General features: G+C 50.3%; 1 protein-coding gene across 4 annotated transcripts in view; it reads left to right on the top strand.

Annotated features, from left to right (window-relative positions):
* Positions 1-24244, top strand: part of DACH2 (dachshund family transcription factor 2) — a 330161-nt gene that overhangs the window by 212784 nt on the left and 93133 nt on the right. Inside the window, exons 4-8 of one of the 4 annotated variants that reach the window (XM_040442439.1) lie at positions 8553-8711; positions 10537-10709; positions 17710-17787; positions 20387-20522; positions 22350-22424. In XM_040442439.1, the coding sequence (XP_040298373.1) occupies positions 8553-8711; positions 10537-10709; positions 17710-17787; positions 20387-20522; positions 22350-22424 (621 nt within the window). The remainder of the gene's footprint in view (positions 1-8552; positions 8712-10536; positions 10710-17709; positions 17788-20386; positions 20523-22349; positions 22425-24244) is intronic. The other 3 variants (XM_040442441.1, XM_040442440.1, XM_040442443.1) reach the window with 3 other exon arrangements.

Genomic DNA, 24244 nt, shown 5'->3' with positions numbered 1-24244 from the left:
TCCTGACACACAATGTAAGTCAATGGGGACGGATCCGTTTTCCCTGACGCAATAAGGTGCAATTGAAAGCGGATCCGTCCCCCATTGACTTTCAATGTAAGTCAGGACGGATCCGTTTTGACTTTGTTCTTCATAATGCAAACGGATCCGTTCTGAACGGATACAATTGTTTGCAGTATCGGTGCGGATCCGTCTGTGCAGATACCGGACGGATCCGCACCTAACGCAGGTGTGAAAGTAGTCTAAGATCACTGCTTCCGGAAATGACTGGAGCAGCTTATGTAAACGAAGCATAATCGTTGTATAAGGGCTCATTCACACAAATGTATGAATGTGGCCGCATCTCTTCCACAATTTTGCGGAACGGGTGTAATAGATGCGGACAGCACACCGTGTCCTGTCCGCATCCGTGGTTCCATTCCGTGGCCCCGCAAAAAAAAATAGAATATGTCCTATTCTTGTCCTTTTTGTGGACAAGAATAGGCATTTCTATAATTGGCCACCCATTCCGTTCTAAAATTGGCTGGCATCCATGTTTTGCGGATCCGCAAAATACGGCGCGGTCTTCTGAATGAGCCCTAAGGAAGAGTTCTGCATCTTTGTAATAGACTGTGTTTCAGTTCCTCTCTGGTTTTCAGATCTCTGCTTGCTGAGGATGTTCTTGATTTCACCCAGAGGCTGACAACATTTCCAAATGAAAACTTGACACAGCTGATGCTTTGTTACTATTGTTTCCAGTCTAGAAAATTCTCTGTGAGCTCAACAGCGCGGCCTCCAGGCTGCTGAGTGCAGTGCATTGTGGGATTTTAGGTGGTTAGGGTCTGTCAGCTCTGTGCTGACTGATTCTAAGCGGCAGCCAGCAGAAATGTGCCGATCCGGAGTACAAGACACCATGTAACAGCAGAATTGTGAATACAGCTCTGAATATGACTGCAGTGTAAATTATGATGTAGCAGCAGAATTGTGAATGCAGCTCTGGGTTTGACTGCAGCCAGGCCGTTTTTACATCATCTTCCGCACATCCACTTTTCCATCCCTCTGTGCTGATCAAAGGAGGATCAATTAAAAGGACACCTTCCTCAATATCCTCTTACGAATCCTATTCTAGGTCCTCTGGATGGTGATTTAAAATGTATTTTTTTCCCCGTTTCCATTCCTTTTTTTGTCGTTCCGTATACGGAACCATTCATTTCAATGGATCCGTTTTTCAGTTCCGTTCAAAGATAGAACATGTCCTACTATTGTCTGCATAACGGACAAGGATAGGACTGTTCTATCAGGGGCCAGCGGACCGCAAAATACTGAAAAAGCCATACTGTCGTGTGCAAGAGGCCTAAGACATGGGGTAACCACAGAAATGTAAATGCAGCTTTGGATGTGAGTGGAGTAGAGCTCAGATGGTGACTAGTATAAGGCAGAATATAAGGTTAAAATTGTGAGTGCAGCTCTGGATACTACTGGAGAATAAGAGGATGTGAGTGCAGCTCTGGAAGTAACTGGAGAATGAGAGGATGTGAGTGCAGCTCTGGAAATAATTACAGAATAAGAGGCTGTGAGTGCAGCTCTGGATACTACTGGTGAATAAGAGGATGTGAATGCAGCTCTGGAAGTAACTGGAGAATAACAGGATGTGATTGCAGCTCTGGATACTACTGGAGAAAAAGAGGATGTGAGTGCAGCTCTGGAAGTAACTGGAGAATAAGAGGATGTGAGTGCAGCTCTGGAAGTAACTGGAGAATAAGAGGATGAGAGCGCAGCTCTGGAAGCTACTGGAGAATAGGATGATGTGAGTGCAGCTCTGGAAGTAAATGGAGAATGAGAGGATGTGAGTGCAGCTCTGGAAGTAACTGGAGAATGAGAGGATGTGAGTGCAGCTCTGGAAGTAACTGCAGAATAAGAGGATGTGAGTGCAGCTCTGGATACTACTGGAGAAAAAGAGGATGTGAGTGCAGCTCTGGAAGTAACTGCAGAATAGGAGGATGTGAGTGCAGCTCTGGATGCTACTGGAGTACATGACGTGACGTAGCTCGGCACAGAATACAGTATTTCCTGCAGTTTCCCCCTGAAATGTGAGCCCCGTTCTGGGCGCCATCGGCGCCTCCTGCAGCCGCTGATCTTCTCCTTATTTGACGTCTTGTCATTTTGCCGGTTTCCTTTCTGCTTTACTTTTTTTGGAAAGTTTGGACGGGCGCAGAGATCTCCAGCTTCTCATTACATAATTATTAGAAGATTACTTCACCTAAGCGGTGACAGACATATTTTTTAAGTATGACTGACTGATGGACAGACTGGGAATTGCGGAATTAATGGGCACATTTCAATGCTTTGGCGCGGCTTAGCAGTAATTACATCTCTCCAGCGCTTGATACGTTTTTGGAACGGGCCCAGTAAAACCATCAGTGAGGCTTTTCCAATTTGACACTTTAACCTGCTGTAAATCATGGCTTCCTCCTGCTCACAATCCGCCACATGAAAAGCATGGCGTCCAGGCCAAGGCGCTTCTGACGGGGACTTGGAGGAGCAGGTTTTTTCCGTTTTTTTTTCTCGTCTCCACTGAAACTCTGCAGTAAATAACCGTCTACTGGTCCAGAACCCCGAGTGACACGGGGACACTAGAGCCAGTGCGCTGCCGTGAAGCTTTGCTGCTCTCATCCTGTTGCAGGGGGATGGATGTTTGCAGACCCCATTCCGATAAATGGGACGGACATAGAAAGTCCTGCAACCAATCTGCTATGTGTGAATACTCCCTAAGGACGGCTCCGAGTCTTCACGTCACTCCTTCCTTTCAGGGCTCGTCCACACGGCTGTATTTTGGTCCGCATTTTTTGCGGATGAGATGTGGACCCATTTATTTTAATGGGTCCACAAAAGATGCAGACAGCACACCGCGGCCTCGCAAAAAAATAGTACATGTCCTTTACTTGTCCGTTCTGTGGATGTGAATAAGCAGTTCTTACGGAGGGCTGGAAGCACCAATCCGCAAAATGCGGAGCGCACACGGGCGGTATCTGTAATTTGCAAGTCCACAATTTGTGGCCCCTATGGCGGTGTGCATGAGGCCTAATTGTATTTTACGTCCGCAGTCCAAGCACTTGACTATATGGTCGCACTCGTTCATAGACGTGGTCTTATTGTCACCTTCCTTGAAAAAAAATTGAAGAAACGTATTTTATAGAGGCAGTTTTCGGGGGCTTTAGTTTCCCGCTCGCCCGCTCCTTCATTATCCTGCAGAGAACAGTGAATTTTAATTGTGGACCATATACTGAGATGAGCGGCGCCCCCGGCACCTTCTGTGCGCATCTTCCAGGCTATTAAGCTCTCCTAAATATGGCCGGCACCTGTCCGGATCATACATCTCCGCTGTCAGGGAGCATATGGACAGTAAATAGTGTTTCTCCAGTAACGCAGGTAATAACGGGAGCGCGGCGCGCGCCTCGCCTTCATCTCATTTATTCGCCTTGATTTATGGACTAAACCCACAAATACTGGAAAACCTGCAAAATAAATCTGCGCCTTAGCGTTTCCCCCCCGCAGCGTTCTCCGTAGACTCCGGAGGACGTGTTCTGAGCGCTGTGCGGCCATCGACTCCGGGCGTTGATGTTCACTTCAGCTCAGTCCCTTATAGGCAGTAGGGAGGCTGTGGCCCCTTCATTCCAGGGCCCCTGTGCAGCTGCACATAGGATATGTCTGCCCTGTGGGGTCTCCCCCACTCTTGACCAGCGCAGTGACTTGGGACGAGCGGTGTGATTGATAGGACCAGTGGCGCTCGCCGCTCCTCGGACTCTTTTACTGTAACTCTCCAGTGGAGTAAAATTTACTTTGTGTTTGAGTTTCCGAGCGGATGATGAATGGGATTTTATTCGTCTTCTGTTCCTGATATTAAATAAAAAATAAAAGCAGCGCGGTCGCTCGTTGGGACTGGGGGCGCGGACGTGAACGGCATGATAGACTCACGACTGGGTGACAGCTGAACGTCGCGATCGTACGGTCGGCGCAATAAATGATGGCGTTCAGCTTGCGCTTCTCATTTGTCTCTTTTGAAGTTTATAAAGAGCCGCAGATTTGTCGGAGAGTCCGGTCCCGGATGTAACGGGAGAGAAACCTGACAAGATGGCGCCGCCTCCACAGAGAAGTTACTGGAAACGTACAAAGGCTGTCCGGGCATGCTGGGAGTTGTAGTTTTGCAACAGCTGGAGGCACACTGGTTGGGAAACCCTGCTGTAGAATACAGGGGGGCTCTCACTCTTATTATGCTTCCTCGTATACAATTCCTGCAGAGCAAGCTGTATGCAGACACTGAACCAGCAGGGAGTGCTGGGAGCGTTCAGCGCTGTCATCCAGTCATGTGATCATGAGGGTTACCGGTGTCTGTTCCTGGCTGCAGCCGTCCTCCTTGTTTACTATTTGGCCCTATACGTAGTGACTGGACCAATAGGGGCCGGAATAAATTATTGTCGTTGGGCACGCAATAGCCCAAGGTGGTAGTATGTGCCCACAGGGCCGATCCTAGGGTCACAGGCGCCTGGGTGCAGAAATATTTCTGGCGCCCCCACATGGGCGTGGTTATCTTACTAACTCCTCCCCTTTACCATGTTTCTATGGCAACAACTTCAGCCCCACGAATCGGCTGCTCGGCTTAAAAAAAAAAAAAAAGTCAAAAAAAAAAAAGTCCCGGCGGCTCGCTCGGCCAGGGCCGGACTGGGGATAAAAACCAGCCCTGGAAAAAGTTGCACACCAGCCCCACAGCATTGCGTCATTATTTACTTGTTTATAATAGGAGAAAGCATTCATTTTAAAACACGTGTGTAAACACGAATATGAACTTTGCCCCACGATAGCTCTTTTGTAGAACCCCCATAAAAACTTACAATTACTTGGCTTGGCCCTTGGGGATCTCGGACGCCACTTCAACACTTTGGCCGGGGGCTCGGCGGAGCTGATGTTGTGCTTTATCCTAATGAGAAAGATTTCATAATAAGGATTTGGAGAAAGGGCAGAGGGATAGCAGAGCAGGGAGAGGCTGGTGCTGCTACTAGGGGGTCATACCGTGGGGGAGTAATAAAGCCCACCATAATGCCCCCCCAGTAGTAATAATTCTCCTTATAATGTGCAAAACATTTGTAATGCCCCCAGTTGAGCTAATGTTCCCATAATGTGCCAATATAAAATACCCCTTCTCAGTGCCCCCGTAGATGACCCCCATAGTGCCCCCCCCTTCCCCATAGTACCCACCATGTGTCCCAGTATAAAATGCCCCTATACAGAGCCCCCATATAAAATATCTTCTTTTTTAGCCTCAGTAGATGCCCCTATAGTGCCCCCCAATAATCTGCAGTAAGATGTGCCCCCATAGATGCCCCCAATCATGTGCCAGTAATAAGAGCCCCCCCACCATCATGTGCCAGTAGCCAGAGCCCCCCCATATCATGTCAGTAGCCAGAGCCCCCCCCCCATATCATGTGTCAGTAGCCAGAGCCCCCCATATCATGTGCCAGTAGCCAGAGTGCCCCCAATCATGTGCCAGAAATAAGAGCCCCCCCACCATCATGTGCCAGTAGCCAGAGCCCCCCCATATCATGTGCCAGTAGCCAGAGCCCCCCATATCATGTGCCAGTAGCCCCCCTTATGTGCCAGTAGCCCCCCTTATCATGTGCCAGTAGACCCCCTTATCATGTGCCAGTAGCCCCCTTATCATGTGCCAGTAGCCCCCCTTATCATGTGCCAGTAGCCCCCCATATCATGTGCCAGTAGCCAGAGCCCCCCCCTTATCATGTGCCAGTAGCCAGAGCCCCCCCCCCCCCCATATCATGTGCCAGTAGCCAGATCCCCCCCATTATCATGTGCCAGTAGCCAGAGTGCCCCCATATCATGTGCCAGTAGCCAGAGTGCCCCCCATATCATGTGCCAGTAGCCCCCCATATCATGTGCCAGTAGCCCCCCTTATCATGTGCCAGCCCAGTAGTCCCCCCTTATCATGTGCCAGCCCAGTAGTCCCCCCTTATCATGTGCCAGCCCAGTAGTCCCCCCTTATCATGTGCCAGCCCAGTAGCCCCCCTTATCATGTGCCAGCCCAGCCCAGTAGTCCCCCCTTATGTGCCAGCCCAGTAGCCCCCCTTATGTGCCAGCCCAGTAGCCCCCCTTATCATGTGCCAGCCCAGTATTGTACCTATATAAAAAAATAAAAAAAAATAATACACTTATACTTACCTCCAGCAATGCGATGCGATGCAGGCCGCCTCTTCCGTCTGTGTCCCTCGCTATACGGCTCAGGCGACGCGATGACGTCATCGCGCCATCACCGGCCTCTGATAGGCTGCCAGCACTAAGCCGGCAGCCTATCAGAGGAACAGGAGGGGACACACCTCTCCCTCCTCTGCCGCAGCACAGGCATCTGTATTGCCGTCCTGAGGACGGCAATACAGATGACTATGGAGATGAGCGCTTCCGCAATGGAGGCGCTCATCTCCTGCTCTGCCCTGCCGCCGGCCGCGACCGCCCCCACTTGTCACCAGGGCCGCAGCGCTGGGGTGCGGGGCACCCACTGCACCCCGTGTAGGATCGGCCCTGTGTGCCCACGTCTACCGTCTGGTGCCCCCACATCATTCTGCTCCACCTTCGCCTTCTTCCCATTTCTTCTGTCTTCCATAATTATACTATTTTCTGCAGCTTTGGGGGTAACTGTGGATGTACAATCATTCCAGCGGGGATACGTTTTGGGGGTGAAATTCTCATCTGATGCATTTGTGATGGATCGTGGGGTCCACGCTGGTTGTGATTTGTGGTCCAAGAATGAAGCCGTGTCCTTCAGCAATAAACTTTCTCCTGTAGGAATGAAGGCTGAGACTTTGTGGACATGTCTGGTTTCCTTGCCACACTAAAGCCCCCAAGAAAATCAACCGATCCTCCATAGTTGGTTTTCAGGTTTCAGATTGTTACAATGTATCAATCTGGAGTCCAGAGCATTGTCCAGACTGATACATTGTATCCACTTCTAATCTGAGACCAGAATGAGCTACAATACGTTCGGAAAGTCCTCACACCCCTTTACTGTCCTTACATTCTGTTCTGTTCTCTTCTCTTGAACTTGCTATCAGTTCCCCCAAGTAAAGGGGCTGAAGACTTATGTCCCGAGTAAAGGGGCTGAAGACTTATGTCCCGGGTAAAGGAGCTGAAGACTTATGTCCCGAGTAAAGGGGCTGAAGACTTATGTCCCGGGTAAAGGAGCTGAAGACTTATGTCCCGAGTAAAGGGGCTGAAGACTTATGTCCCGGGTAAAGGGGCTGAAGACTTATGTCCCGGGTAAAGGAGCTGAAGACTTATGTCCCGGGTAAAGGGGCTGAAGACTTATGTCCCGGGTAAAGGGGCTGAAGACTTATGTCCCGAGTAAAGGGGCTGAAGACTTATGTCCCGAGTAAAGGGGCTGAAGACTTATGTCCCGAGTAAAGGGGCTGAAGACTTATGTCCTGAGTAAAGGGACTGAATACTTATGTCCTGAGTAAAGGGACTGAATACTTATGTCCTGAGTAAAGGGGCTGAAGACTTATGTCCTGAGTAAAGGGACTGAATACTTATGTCCTGAGTAAAGGGGCTGAAGACTTATGTCCCGAGTAAAGGGGCTGAAGACTTATGTCCTGAGTAAAGGGGCTGAAGACTTATGTCCCGATTAAAGGGGCTGAAGACTTACGTCCTGAGTAAAGGGTGTGAAGACTTTTGCCCATGTAAGATGTTATTTTCCCCTCTCAGTAAATTAGTGAAGATTTCTCACCTTCTTCTCACTTTCTCATTCTGGGGACTGAGGGCAGAACGATGGGGAACTGATAGCACAAGGAGCGAGAGAGCAGAATGTGAGGACCCTGAGGGTGTCAGGACTTTCTCAATGCACTGTATATGATGGGGGAACTGATAGCACAAGGAGCGAGAGAGCAGAATGTGAGGACCCTGAGGGTGTCAGGACTTTCTCAATGCACTGTATATGATGGGGGAACTGATAGCACAAGGAGCGAGAGAGCAGAATGTGAGGACAGTGAGGGGTGTGAGGACTTTGTAAATGCTCTGTATGTACAGGCTTAATGCTTCTAAATGTAAACTGGAGTGCTCTCATTCACTGATAGCAAGCAGAGATCTTAAAAATGGTGAAGAATTGAAAGACTATGAGGGAGATTTATTGAACGCTTTGTGATTGTGTTTGCTCCCCTTCGGTTCCGGAGGATGTGACTGGTTTATGACGAGGCCTTGTGATAAATTAGGTGCACTCTCTGGGGGTCTGTGCACCAGAATAAAAGCTCGGAGCCCCTGTCGATTTCTGTCTTCATTTGTGCCGGGAATTTAAACGAATGAATGAATCTCCCCCCAAAGTCCATGAGGAGGTTGTAGGACCGGGCTTCACCCTCTATAAATTAGGGCAGTTTGGGGGGGGGGGGGGGGGGGGGTTGCAGTTGCCTCGGGTACCGGGCGTCCGATGGTTTATATTCGCTGTTTCTCCGGCATTTCACACGGCGTATTATCATGGTGTTGATGTCACATGTTACTGACGTGTTCTCCTCATGCTCCAGGTGGAAGCGAATCCTCGTGGGATAAGGAGAAGCTCCAGTCTCCGATCACCACCAGCGGCTCCCAGCATGCACTGGGACACGTCACCCTGTCCGGACAGTCCGCCATCGGAGGTGCTCATCCATTAAGTCCTCTCCAGCAAAATCACCTGCTGTCTAACCGTACGTATACCGGAGACCTCCACAGCAGCACAGCGACTCATGTCCAAATAGTCGTTTTACTCTAGTCACACCAAGAGCTGCATTCCCAATTCCTGGTGGTTTCTTGATTTCTTTGCCTCCTGCTGGTTCAGTGTCTGAATAAATTATATTATGGGAGAGCAGCTAAAATTATGGGGGTTGTGTTTGTCATCACAGCAGTGACTATGAAGGAACCGTCAGGATTGAGACTGCAGCTCTCAGTGTGACTGGAGTATAAGGGATGAATGTTTGCAGAGTAGCTCAGGAATATGTGTGAATTGTAGCTTAAAGGGCCAGTCCTATGTAAAAGAGTCTGACTACCCATCTTAAAATATAATTTCTCACAGCTGAAGGTTTGCTGCAGTGTTTCAGGGCAGACAATCCTCTCTGAGCTAAACATAGCAGCAGCAGCAAATATCTCCTAACTGTCCTGGACTCCAGGCTGATAGCTCTCACCTTTACTGATACATTGTAACAGACCTTCAGCTGTGTGTTAGGGCGGGTGTTCAGCCTCTGTATTCAGCTTAATGTTCCCTTTCACTGACAGCAAGCAGTCTATTAGGCATGTGCAGAACCTTTCATAACACAGTGATGAAGCTTTATTTACATAGGACTGCTGAATCCCTTTGTTATGTGACCAGTGGGCGGTTATTGTCCAGTCACTTCCAAAGCTGCAGTCATAATTCTGCTGTTACATCATATCTTATACTCCAGTCACATCCAGATCTTCATCCAAGGGTCTTCTGGTTCCCTGTTAGCTCTCAGGCTGCAGTCCTACAAGGTCCCTGCTGATTCAGTATACTGAGCTGGTGCTGACAGACTCCCAATAGAAGCTTACTGAAATGTCACCGAGGCTCTGGAGGTGACTAGAGTCTAAAGAAAGAAATTGTGTAACAGCTGCAATGTGACTGGAGTACAGGGCATGATATATAGAAACAAAGAATTGGCAGTGCAGCTCTGGATGTGACTGGAGTGTATGATGTTATACAGCAGCATTACTGTGCTTGCAGCTCTAGATCTGACTGCAGTGTAGGTAATGATGTAGCAGAATTGTGAATGCAGCTCTGGATGTGAGTGTAGTATAAGCCATTTTATATCAGCAGAATTATGAATGCAGCTCTTGATAGGACTGGACTATATGAGGTTATACAACAGCATAAATGTGATTACAGTTCTGCATCTGACTACAGTGTAGCTGATGTTGTAGCAGAATTATGAATGTAGCTCTGGATGGAACTGGAGTATGTGATGTTATACAACAGCATAATTTTGATTGCAGCTCTGGATCTGACTGTATTATAGGTAATGATGTCATAGCAGAATTGTGAATGCGGCTCTGGATGTGACTGGAGTATGATATTTTATATCGGCAAAATTATGAATGTAGCTCTGGATGTGACTGGAGTATAAAACATGGTGTCTGGTAGATGCTTTTCTATAGAAATGTGACATGTCTCTTGAGTAAAGCCAAGGTTCGGCTCTGCGGCGGACCCCCGGTTTGTGGTGTGCCCCCCCCCCGTCCGCATGGACCCCACATTGAGAAGAGAAGCAGCAGAGTCCGTACCGCGCTGGAGACGCTTTGTACAAAATGTAACAATTTCTGTTTGTGTTTTCAACAAATGTAACCAATCCTGATATTCTGAAGTCAGTGAATGTGTAGAACTACAACTCCCATCCTGGTACCCCCCGCAGCAGCTCTGATTATCCCTTGTTATTTGGGGTGACGGGAATGAGATTGTAACAGAACCGCAGCGAGTGGCGGCGGCATCGCCCTGGATTAACGTCTCCTCTGTTCTTGTATTTTTAGGATTAGACCTGCCGTTCATGGTCATGCCCCACCCCCTCCTTCCAGTCAGCTTACCGCCTGCATCCGTTGCCATGGCAATGAATCAAATGAATCACCTCAATACTATCGCCAACATGGCCGCGGCGGCTCAGATGCACAGCCCTCTGTCTAGAGTGGGAGCTTCTGTCATCAAGGTAAGCACCTCGCCCCGCGCAGACCCCCCGCAGGACCCTCCGCAGATTAGACATTTCCCCTGCATTAACGTCTGCCAGAGATTTGCTTTCTGCTGTGAGATCTCCTTGCGCAGCGCCTGCGCCAGCGGCCGCCCCTCCGATCTGAATCCAGGCCTCTGATGGGAGCCCGCACCGCACAGCAAAGGGTTAACCTCAGTCCTACCCTACATACCACTGAAAAGGTGCATTTAACCCCCAAGCTGCTGCGCAGAATAACACTATGACCATCAATAGGGCCGCCGTCCATGGTCGCCACTCAGACCCTGGGAGACAGATCTGCCGAATCATACAGTCAGGCGGCAGCAGCATTACCGTGCAGCTGGGTGAGCGCCGCTCCGGAGCCGGAATGGTGACCATATGGATTGTCAGTCATCACAGAGGTGCTGCGGTCTTATATAAATGGGCGCCATGTCATCCGAATATCCCGATAAAGTCCATCCGCGCTGATCACACAGGAGGTATACTAGGGAGCAGGGGCCCTAATGGTTCAGCTTGTCACCCAGCTTTCCTAGGAACAGATATCACAGCTTAAAGGGGTATTCCCATCACAATGATCACTGTTAAATCTGTCAATCATTTGACAGTGATCATTTATGTAAATACATTTAAAATTCCCACCCTTTTTGAGAAAATAAGTCCCCTCTTACCGGATCGTTGTCTTTCCTCTCCCCTGGTTACGGCCACCTCTTCTGTCGAATCCTGCCGTGCCGCGCTTGCGCAGAAGACTGAAGACTTTCTCCCGGCCGGGCCGCGCAATGTCCTGAACGCGCACGCCGGCTCTGTACTATACAGGGCAGGAATAAGTCATCATGGCGCATGCGCGGCGGCGTGCGGGTTCAGGGCATTGCCCGGCCGGGAGAAAATCTTCAGTCTTCTGCGCAAGCGTGGCCCGGCCAGGAGAAGAATCCAGGAAGTGAACGTCGCACTCAACAAGGGTAAGTATAAAAAGTGAAGATTGGAATACCCCTAGAATATTTACCACTCTGTATGTACACAGTGAGTGCAGCTCTGGAGTATAATACAGGATGTAACTGAGGATCAGTACAGGATAAGTAATGTATGTACACAGTGACTGCACCAGCAGAATAGTGAGTGCAGCTCTGGAGTATAATACAGGATGTAACTCAGGATCAGTACAGGATAAGTAATGTATGTACACAGTGACTGCACCAGCAGAATAGTGAGTGCAGCTCTGGAGTATAATACCGGATGTAACTCAGGATCAGTACAGGATAAGTAATGTATGCACACAGTGACTGCACCAGCAGAATAGTGAGTGCAGCTCTGGAGTATAATACAGGATGTAACTCAGGATCAGTACAGGATAAGTAATGTATGTACACAGTGACTGCACCAGCAGAATAGTGAGTGCAGCTCTGGAGTATAATACAGGATGTAACTGAGGATCAGTACAGGATAAGTAATGTATGTACACAGTGACTGCACCAGCAGAATAGTGAATACAGCTCTGGAGTATAATACAGGATGTAACTCGGGATCAGTACAGGATAAGTAATGTATGTACACAGTGACTGCACCAGCAGAATAGTGAGTGCAGCTCTGGAGTATAATACAGGATGTAACTCAGGATCATTACAGGATAAGTAATGTATGTACACAGTGACTGCACCAGCAGAATAGTGAGTGCAGCTCCGGAGTATAATGTAGGATGTAAATCAGGATCAGTACAGGATAAGTAATGTATGTACACAGTGACTGCACCAGCAGAATAGTGAATACAGCTCTGGAGTATAATACAGGATGTAACCCAGGATCAGTACAGGATAAGTAATGTATGTACACAGTGACTGCACCAGCAGAATAGTGAGTGCAGCTCTGGAGTATAATACAGGATGTAACTCAGGATCAGTACAGGATAAGTAATGTATGTACACAGTGACTGCACCAGCAGAATAGTGAGTGCAGCTCTGGAGTATAATACAGGATGTAACTCAGGATCAGTACAGGATAAGTAATGTATGTACACAGTGACTCCACCAGCAGAATAGTGAGTGCAGCTCTGGAGTATAATACAGGATGTAACTCAGGATCAGTACAGGATAAGTAATGTATGTACACAGTGACTGCACCAGCAGCATAGTGAGTGCAGCTCTGGAGTATAATACAGGATGTAACTAAGGATCAGTACAGGATAAGTAATGTAATGTATGTACACAGTGACTGCACCAGCAGAATAGTGAGTGCAGCTCTGGAGTATAATACAGGATGTAACTCAGGATCAGTACAAGATAAGTAATGTATGTACACATTGACTCCACCAGCAGAATAGTGAGTGCAGCTCTGGAGTATAATACAGGATGTAACTGAGGATCAGTACAGGATAAGTAATGTATGTACACAGTGACTGCACCAGTAGAATAGTGAGTGCAGCTCTGGAGTATAATACAGGATGTAACTCAGGATCAGTACAGGATAAGTAATGTATGTACACATTGACTCCACCAGCAGAATAGTGAGTGCAGCTCTGGAGTATAATACAGGATGTAACTGAGGATCAGTACAGGATAAGTAATGTATGTACACAGTGATTGCACCAGCAGAATAGTGAGTACAGCTCTGGAGTATAATACAGGATGTAACTCAGGATCAGTACAGGATAAGTAATGTATGTACACATTGACTCCACCAGCAGAATAGTGAGTGCAGCTCTGGAGTATAATACAGGATGTAACTCAGGATCAGTACAGGATAAGTAATGTATGTACATAGTGACTCCACCAGCAGAATAGTGAGTGCAGCTCTGGAGTATAATACAGGATGTAACTCAGGATCAGTACAGGATAAGTAATGTATGTACACAGTGACTGCACCAGCAGAATAGTGAGTGCAGCTCTGGAGTATAATACAGGATGTAACTCAGGATCAGTACAGGATAAGTAATGTATGTACACAGTGACTGCACCAGCAGAATAGTGAGTGCAGCTCTGGAGTATAATACAGGATGTAACTCAGGATCAGTACAGGATAAGTAATGTATGTGCATAATGTCTCCACCAGCAGAATAGTGAGTGCAGCTCTGGAGTATAATACAGGATGTAACTCAGGATCAGTACAGGATAAGTAATGTATGTACACAGTGACTGCACCAGCAGAATAGGTAGTGCAGCTCTGGAGAATAATACAGGATGTAACTCAGGATCAGTACAGGATAAGTAATGTATGTGCACAGTGACTGCACCAGCAGAACAGTGAGTGCAGCTCTGGGAGTATAATACGGGATGTAACTCAGGATCAGTACAGGATAAGTAATGTATGTACACAGTGACTGCACCAGCAGAATAGTGAGTGCAGCTCTGGAGTATAATACAGGATGTAACTCAGGATCAGTACAGGATAAGTAATGTATGTACACATTGACTCCACCAGCAGAATAGTGAGTGCAGCTCTGGAGTATAATACAGGATGTAACTGAGGATCAGTACAGGATAAGTAATGTATGTACACAGTGATTGCACCAGCAGAATAGTGAGTACAGCTCTGGAGTATAATACAGGATGTAACTCAGGATCAGTACAGGATAAGTAATGTATGTACACATTGACTCCACCAGCAGAATAGTGAGTGCAGCTCTGGAGTATAATACAGGATGTAACTCAGGATCAGTACAGGATAAGTAATGTATGTACATAGTGACTCCACCAGCAGAATAGTGAGTGCAGCTCTGGAGTATAATACAGGATGTAACTCAGGATCAGTACAGGATAAGTAATGTATGTACACAGTGACTGCACCAGCAGAATAGTGAGTGCAGCTCTGGAGTATAATACAGGATGTAACTCAGGATCAGTACAGGATAAGTAATGTATGTGCATAATGTCTCCACCAGCAGAATAGTGAGTGCAGCTCTGGAGTATAATACAGGATGTAACTGAGGATCAGTACAGGATAAGTAATGTATGTGCACAGTGACTGCACCAGCAGAACAGTGAGTGCAGCTCTGGGAGTATAATACGGGATGTAACTCAGGATCAGTACAGGATAAGTAATGTATGTACACAGTGACTGCACCAGCAGAATAGTGAGTGCAGCTCTGGAGTATAATACAGGATGTAACTCAGGATCAGTACAAGATAAGTAATGTATGTACACATTGACTCCACCAGCAGAATAGTGAGTGCAGCTCTGGAGTATAATACAGGATGTAACTGAGGATCAGTACAGGATAAGTAATGTATGTACACAGTGACTGCACCAGTAGAATAGTGAGTGCAGCTCTGGAGTATAATACAGGATGTAACTCAGGATCAGTACAGGATAAGTAATGTATGTACACATTGACTCCACCAGCAGAATAGTGAGTGCAGCTCTGGAGTATAATACAGGATGTAACTGAGGATCAGTACAGGATAAGTAATGTATGTACACAGTGATTGCACCAGCAGAATAGTGAGTACAGCTCTGGAGTATAATACAGGATGTAACTCAGGATCAGTACAGGATAAGTAATGTATGTACACATTGACTCCACCAGCAGAATAGTGAGTGCAGCTCTGGAGTATAATACAGGATGTAACTCAGGATCAGTACAGGATAAGTAATGTATGTACATAGTGACTCCACCAGCAGAATAGTGAGTGCAGCTCTGGAGTATAATACAGGATGTAACTCAGGATCAGTACAGGATAAGTAATGTATGTACACAGTGACTGCACCAGCAGAATAGTGAGTGCAGCTCTGGAGTATAATACAGGATGTAACTCAGGATCAGTACAGGATAAGTAATGTATGTGCATAATGTCTCCACCAGCAGAATAGTGAGTGCAGCTCTGGAGTATAATACAGGATGTAACTGAGGATCAGTACAGGATAAGTAATGTATGTACACAGTGACTGCACCAGCAGAATAGTGAGTGCAGCTCCGGAGTATAATACAGGATGTAACTCAGGATCAGTACAGGATAAGTAATGTATGTGATTTTCTTCAGAGCAGAATTCAGCAGCTGCTGTGTTTTCGGGGTGTTCTGTCATGTGCGCTGATAGTTTCGCTCTTCCGTCAAAACAGAGAAATCCTTTTGTGCGTCTCTCAGAAGCGATTATCTCGCTACTTGTTCAGTTGAGCATCTGGAAATTAATGTTTTGATAGAAAATAGTGACAAGGATCCGGGAAGTCTGAGCGCCGGCGGTATTAACACTGTGCAAACATTAGTCCTTAAGAGTCCGCCAATCACACGGGTATTTAGTGGGTATGGCGGCCCGCGTCGCGTTAACCCCCTCACTGCTGGTCATTTGGAAACTTAGAATGAGGTTTCTCCACATGACGAGGACACTGCCCATCAGGACTCTGGGAAAGCTGGGTGACCTTGTTGCACTTGCTATTTGTAGTGCACCTGACAAAGCGTCCATCAAGTATTCAATGTGTTACTCCGGAGACTGGGAAAGATGAGTGATGCTCCTGAGCACTGTAATGGTGCCCTGTGAAGCGGTATAAATCGTGGGGGGGCCCTAAGGACGATCAGGTGCAGTTATTGGGGGCATCGGAGAAAGGTTCTCATATATAAAGAAGCCGCGCAATTAAGTCGAGGCGATGAGTGGCGTCTCCGCAGATTTAAATTGCGCATTGTCTCTCACTGTGGAGACTGACAGCGCGGAGGAAAGCATCAATTATTGCTGCCGCACCGAGACGGAGAAATCAAGGGGCGATCCCGACTCTCCTGTTTCCGGAAATGTCGCCGTCTCCTCCGGGAGCTCATTAAGCCTCGCCCCATCCAGCGACTTTACGAGCGATCCCACAAAAGACTCAACGACTTGATCACCCCAAAATCGAATTCTCTGCTCGAGACCCCTGACTGTATCGCCCCTTTAATATGTGTAGGGATGAAGGGGGGATAGTGCGCCCCCAGGTAAAGGACGGCAGGTGCGGCATCTCACCTGGGCACTAAGGCTACTTTCACACTTGCGGCAGAGGATTCCGTCGCTTCAATGATCCTGCAATCCGGACGCAAACTGATGGCATTTGTCAGAAGGATCCAGGTGTGGATCCGTCTGGCAAATGCTTTGCAGTCCCGGATCCGTCTCTCCGGTGTCACCTGGAAAAACGGATCCGGTGTTCATTTTTTTTGCATTTTTAAAGGTCTGCGCATGCACAGACCAAAAAGCCGGATCCGTTTTGCCCGTAACACTTAATGCCAGATCCCGCAATAATACACTTCAATGTAAGTTAATGCTGGATCCGGCATTCCGGCAAGCGTTCAGGATTTTTGGCCGGAGAGAGAACTGCGGCATGCTGCTGTATTTTCTCCGTCCAAAAAACGTAAGACGGACTGAACTGATGCATCCTGAACGGATCGCTCTCCTTTCAGAACGCATTAGGATAAAACTGATCCGTTTTTTTTTCCGGTATTGAGCTCCTGTGACGGAACTTAATAGCGGAAAACAAAAACGCTAGTGTGAAAGTACCCTAAGACAGACAGTGGAATACAGTTTCACAACCAGAGCTGCATTCACAATTCTGCTGTTACAAAGTGGCGTTTTCTCCAGCCACACACAGAGCTGCATTCACATTACTATTTTATCAGTGTTCTTCTGCATTTACAGTTTCATCAGTGATGTCTACTCCATTTGCATCCAGAGCTGCATTCACAATTCAGTTTCATCCATGTAGCCTCTTTCATTCATATTCTTCATTGTCTTCATGATTCTGTTTCATGAATGCACTCTACTCCATTGACATGCAGAGCTGCATTAACAATTGTCTTCCATCCTTGTTTTCTACTACATTCACTCCCAGAGCTGCATGCACCATTCTATTACATCATGGAGTACCCTCCAATCACACCCAGATCTCCATTTACCGTTTTGTTTTATCAGTGATGTCTATTCCAATCTCACCCAGAGCAGCATTCACTGTTCTGCTTTTACAATATAGAGCATCCCCCTGTCATCTCCAGAGCTGCATTCACAATTCTATTTCAACAATGTCTTTTCCTCCATTCACATCTAGAGCTGCATTCACAATTCTGCTGGCTGCCACTTGGAATCTTTATTCGCTCTTCTGACAGACAAAACCCTAACAAACCAGGTGAGATGTATTTTTCTTTCTTTACCCCCCATATAATATAAACTCCACCTCATATGATCTGTAAATTACCAGAGGTCTGTGCAGACGCTGAACCAGCAGGAGCCTGTGAGAGGGGAGACCACCAGAATAGTGAGTGCAGCTTTGGATGTGACTGGAGCATGTGACATGACTCTACAGTGACAGCCATATAGGTGTAGCTCCTCCGTGCTCCCCCCCCCCATGTTTAGGAGACGCCATTAAACCTGTGACAATATTTTCTTATGAAATCATAACTGTTACATTGTTCTAATATCTCCCCTAAAAATCCCATTGGCTGCGGCGGCGGCGTCCGCGGAGAACTGGCAGCGGCGCAGAGTATAAAGTATATGGAGTGAGACACAGCAGTAAAAAATCCGAAATGGCAAATAAAACCGCTGCAAAAACGTCAGAAATCTGAGCTTTTGTCCTTTTTCCATATAGAACGGCGCTCGTTGATTAGCTGGAAGGCGATTAACCCTTTGTTTGGCAAATGGCGGCGACGTGATCGCTTCTCGCCTCGTTTGTAATGAAATAATTAACTCGCTGTGAAATAGTGACTCGGCGGAGACACCAGACTAGTCGCCTAATGACGCGCGGCAGATTGCGGCTTAGTAGCTAAATAGATGTCTGCTGATTACAAGCCTGAAGAACACCGCTGCTCACCGCAGACCGGAGGACCGCGCAGCCGCTCACCAGAGACCGGAGGACCGCGCAGCCGCTCACCAGAGAGCAGGGGACCGCGCAGCCGCTCACCAGAGACCAGAGGACCGCGCAGCCGCTCACCAGAGACCAGAGGACCGCGCAGCCGCTCACCAGAGACCAGAGGACCGCGCAGCCGCTCACCGTAGACCGGAGGACCGCGCAGCCGCTCACCAGAGACCGGAGGACCGCGCAGCCGCTCACCAGAGACCGGAGGACCGCGCAGCCGCTCACCAGAGACCGGAGGACCGCGCAGCCGCTCACCAGAGACCAGAGGACCGCGCAGCCGCTCACCGAAGACCGGAGGACCGCGCAGCCGCTCACCAGAGACCGGAGGACGGCGCAGCCGCTCACCGAAGACCGGAGGACCGCTCACCAGAGGACCGTGACGCCGCTCACCGAAGACCGGAGGACCGCGCAGCCGCTCACCACAGAGCGGAGGACCGAGCAGCTGCTCACCACAGACCGGAGGACCGAGCAGCTGCTCACCACAGACCGGAGGACCGCGCAGAAATTAAAGGATGACCCTCCCCCCGGCCTCATGCCCCTGCAAATACACGACCGGGAGGAGCCATACAATACAGTCACTACAAAGAGCGCGCCAAAGTCACAGGGCGCCGTCACTAGCACACAGAACACTACAACCCCCAACATTAGCATAAGACAGTTCTATTTTACACTGTACCAGTGTTCCCCAAAATGTGCCTGTTATGAATGATGGGAACTGTAGTTCTGCAAAAGCTGGAGAACCACAGGTTGGAGATCACTGCACTATACTAAGAAAACTACAACCCCCAACATGACCTGAACACGAAATATGACTCGCTATTATGCCCTATATGCAGGACACTACAACGCCCAGCATGGCCCCAGTATAGTTCTAATAAACTGTATATGCAGGGCACTACAACCCCAGCATGGATCCAGTACAGTTCTATTATACTGTTTACGCAGGAGACTACACCCCCCAGCATGGATCCAGTACAGTTCTATTATACTGTATACACAGGGCACTACAACCTCCAGCATAGCCCCCAGTGCAGTTCTATTATGCGCTATATGTAGGGCACTACAACCCCCAGCATGGCCCCAGTACAGTTCTATTATACTGTATACACAGGGCACTACAACCCCCAGCATAGCCCAGTATAGTTCTAATATAGTCAATATGCTGAGCACTACAACCTCCAGCATAGCCCCCAGTGCAGTTTTATTATGCGCTATATGTAGGGCACTACAACCCCCAGCATGGCTCCTGTACAGGTATTTTATTGTGTATACGCAGGACACTACTACCCCCAGCATGGCCCAGACCACTTTCTCTCTTCCACATGACTGTTCTGTAATACATCCTCCGTATTTCTGCGCGTCTCGCGGATCTTGTCGCTGTCGTATTATTTGACTCCTCTTGGTGCAAAGCTTCCTGGGATCTAACAGACAGGCGAGGTGCGAGGTGCGAGGTGCGAGGCAGCCGGCGCCTCAGTCAGTACATTGGATTCCGTATACAGACCGTATGCCTCGCCACTGATGGACCTCTCGGGGTTAATTTACTGGTTTCGCTGCGTCCTTCCAGTGATGTGATGTGGAGGGCGGGATGAGCGGTGACCAGCGCCACTGATCCCTGTGGTCTCCATCCTGCCGAGGGAACAAAAATCCCCAAAATATGAATTAACCCTCTCTGTGCCGTCATCCAGCTGTGTCGTGGTTACTTCTGTACCTGGGAAAGTTGGGTGACAGTCAACATGTCCGCCACTGCAGCTCCCTCAGGGCGTCTCAGATGAGGGGGAGATGTCTGGTTTTTGGGGGTGAGGGCTGCGGGTGGTGGGGCTCATCCTGCACGTTATATACCGTTATATACAGCGCCATCTGTTTGCTTCTCCAGGAAAGGATCCAGGACAGCCCCTCCCCCGCCCCCTCCATAGAGGACGGTCAGCGGCCCGGCAGCCATGCTTCCTCACACCAGAGCAGTAGCGTCTCCAGCTCGCCCTCCCAACTAGACAACATAGCTGACCGTGTCAGTGAGTAACTGCACTACTTATTATATTCCTTACCCCCGCCTCACCCTCGCTGTGCCTCCCCTATCCCCACCTCACCCTCGCTGCACCTCCCTTACCCTGCACCTCCCTTACCCTGCCTCACCCTCGCTGCTCCTCCCTTACCCTGCCTCACCCTCGCTGTGCCTCCCTTACCCTGCCTCACCCTCACTGCACCTCCCTTCCTGCCTCACCCTCGCTGCTCCTCCCTTACCCTGCCTCACCCTCGCTCCACCTCCCTTACCCTGCCTCACCCTCACTGCACCTCCCTTCCTGCCTCACCCTCACTGCACCTCCCTTCATGCCTCACCCTCACTGCTCCTCCCTTACCCTGCCTCACCCTCACTGCACCTCCCTTCCTGCCTCACCCTCACTGCTCCTCCCTTACCCTGCCTCACCCTCACTGCACCTCCCTTCATGCCTCACCCTCACTGCTCCTCCCTTACCCTGCCTCACCCTCACTGCACCTCCCTTCATGCCTCACCCTCACTGCTCCTCCCTTTCCCTGCCTCACACTCACTGCACCTCCCTTCCTGCCTCACCCTCACTGCACCTCCCTTCCTGCCTCACCCTCACTGCTCCTCCCTTACCCTGCCTCACCCTCACTGCTCCTCCCTTACCCTGCCTCACCCTCGCTGCGCCTCCCTTACCCTGCCTCACCCTCACTGCACCTCCCTTCCTGCCTCACTCTCGCTGCTCCTCCCTTACCCTGCCTCACCCTCGCTGCGCCTCCCTTACCCTGCCTCACCCTCACTGCACCTCCCTTCCTGCCTCACTCTCGCTGCACCTCCCTTCCTGCCTCACTCTCGCTGCTCCTCCCTTACCCTGCCTCACCCTCGCTCCACCTCCCTTAACATGCCTCACCCTCACTGCACCTCCCTTCCTGCCTCACCCTCACTGCTCCTCCCTTACCCTGCCTCACCCTCACTGCTCCTCCCTTACCCTGCCTCACCCTCGCTGCACCTCCCTTACCCTGCCTCACCCTCGCTGCACCTCCCTTACCCTGCCTCACCCTCGCTGCGCCTCCCTTACCCTGCCTCACCCTCGCTGCTCCTCCCTTACCCTGCCTCACCCTCGCTGTGCCTCCCTTACCCTGCCTCACCCTCGCTGTGCCTCCCTTACCCTGCCTCACCCTCGCTGCGCCTCCCTTACCCTGCCTCACCCTCGCTGTGCCTCCCTTACCCCGGCCTCACCCTCGCTCCACCTCCCTTAACATGCCTCACCCTCGCTGCGCCTCCCTTACCCTGCCTCACCCTCGCTGCGCCTCCCTTACCCTGCCTCACCCTCGCTGCTCCTCCCTTACCCTGCCTCACCCTCGCTGTGCCTCCCTTACCCTGCCTCACCCTCGCTGTGCCTCCCTTACCCTGCCTCACCCTCGCTGTGCCTCCCTTACCCCGGCCTCACCCTCGCTCCACCTCCCTTAACATGCCTCACCCTCACTGCACCTCCCTTCCTGCCTCACCCTCACTGCTCCTCCCTTACCTTGCCTCACCCTCACTGCTCCTCCCTTACCCTGCCTCACCCTCGCTGCACCTCCCCTACCCCCGCCTCACCCTCTGTCTCCTTTTTCCCCTCGTCATGACCATTTTTTTGCACCTCACTTTTGAGAATTGCTCCCACCTCCTTGCTGCCCTCTTCATCTCTCATTGCCTGTTCCTTTTTTGTGTAGCTTCTGCCTCCACCTCACCCTCTTGTGATCGCCCTCTCCATCCTTCTGCCCTCGTGTTCTCCGGTCTCCCCCCTTGGTATATAATACTGGTCGTCTTTTGTCCTTCCCCTGCTGCCCCTCAGTAACGTCTTCTCTCCCTGCAGACATGTTACCCAGAGACGGAGACTTCACCGACCAAGATACTGGACCTAGCATAAAGAAGATGTCAAAGGAGAAAGGTAAGTGACCCCCAGGCACCATTATTGAGTTACCATCTAATCCCTGTCCTGATCCGTTATCCCCTCCGCTCCTGCCGATGTAATCCCCTCCGCTCCTGCCGATGTAATCCCCTCCGCTCCTGCAGATGTTGTCCCCTCCGCTCCTGCAGATGTAATCCCCTCCGCTCCTGCAGATGTAATCCCCTCCGCTCCTGCAGATGTAATCCCCTCCGCTCCTGCAGATGTTTTCCCCTCCGCTCCTGCAGATGTTATCCCCTCCGCTCCTGCAGATGTTATCCCCTCCGCTCCTGCAGATGTTGTCCCCTCCGCTCCTGCAGATGTTATCCCCTCCGCTCCGGCAGATGTAATCCCCTCCGCTCCTGCAGATGTTGTCCCCTCCGCTCCTGCAGATGTTATCCCCTCCGCTCCTGCAGATGTTATCCCCTCCGCTCCTGCAGATGTTGTCCCCTCCGCTCCGGCAGATGTTATCCCCTCCGCTCCGGCAGATGTTATCCCCTCCGCTCCTGCAGATGTTATCCCCTCCGCTCCTGCAGATGTTATCCCCTCCGCTCCTGCAGATGTTATCCCCTCCGCTCCTGCAGATGTTATCCCCTCCGCTCCTGCAGATGTTATCCCCTCCGCTCCTGCAGATGTAATCCCCTCCGCTCCTGCAGATGCAATCCCCTCCGCTCCTGCAGATGCTATCCCCTCCTCTCCTGAAGATGTTATCCCCTCAGCTCCTGCAGATGTAATCCCCTCCGCTCCTGCAGATGTAATCCCCTCCGCTCCTGCAGATGTAATCCCCTCCGCTCCTGCAGATGTAATCCCATCCGCTCCTGCAGATGTTATCCCCTCCGCTCCTGCAGATGTTATCCCCTCCGCTCCTGCAGATGTTATCCCCTCCGCTCCTGCAGATGTTATCCCCTCCGCTCCTGCAGATGTAATCCCCTCCGCTCCTGCAGATGCAATCCCCTCCGCTCCTGCAGATGCTATCCCCTCCTCTCCTGAAGATGTTATCCCCTCAGCTCCTGCAGATGTAATCCCCTCCGCTCCTGCAGATGTAATCCCCTCCGCTCCTGCAGATGTAATCCCCTCCGCTCCTGCAGATGTAATCCCATCCGCTCCTGCAGATGTAATCCCCTCCGCTCCTGCAGATGTAATCCCCTCCGCTCCTGCAGATGTAGTCCCCTCCGCTCCTGCAGATGTAGTCCCCTCCGCTCCTGCAGATGTTGTCCCCTCCGCGCCTGCAGATGTTGTCCCCTCCGCGCCTGCAGATGTTGTCCCCTCCGCTCCTGCAGATGTAATCCCCTCCGCTCCTGCAGATGTAATCCCCTCCGCTCCTGCAGATGTAGTCCCCTCCGCTCCTGCAGATGTTGTCCCCTCCGCGCCTGCAGATGTTGTCCCCTCCGCGCCTGCAGATGTTGTCCCCTCCGCTCCTGCAGATGTAATCCCCTCCGCTCCTGCAGATGTAATCCCCTCCGCTCCTGCAGATGTAATCCCCTCCGCTCCTGCAGATGTAATCCCCTCCGCTCCTGCAGATGTAATCCCCTCCGCTCCTGCAGATGTAGTCCCCTCCGCTCCTGCAGATGTTGTCCCCTCCGCGCCTGCAGATGTTGTCCCCTCCGCGCCTGCAGATGTTGTCCCCTCCGCTCCTGCAGATGTAATCCCCTCCGCTCCTGCAGATGTAATCCCCTCCGCTCCTGCAGATGTAATCCCCTCCGCTCCTGCAGATGCAATCCCCTCCGCTCCTGCAGATGTAATCCCCTCCGCTCCTGCAGATGTAATCCCCTCCGCTCCTGCAGATGTAATCCCCTCCGCTCCTGCAGATGTAATCCCCTCCG

Source organism: Bufo bufo, chromosome 8, assembly GCF_905171765.1.
Source record: "Bufo bufo chromosome 8, aBufBuf1.1, whole genome shotgun sequence".
Lineage (NCBI taxonomy): Eukaryota > Metazoa > Chordata > Amphibia > Anura > Bufonidae > Bufo > Bufo bufo.
Note: the sequence above shows the minus strand (reverse complement) of the source record. Positions and strands in the feature narration are given on the sequence as shown.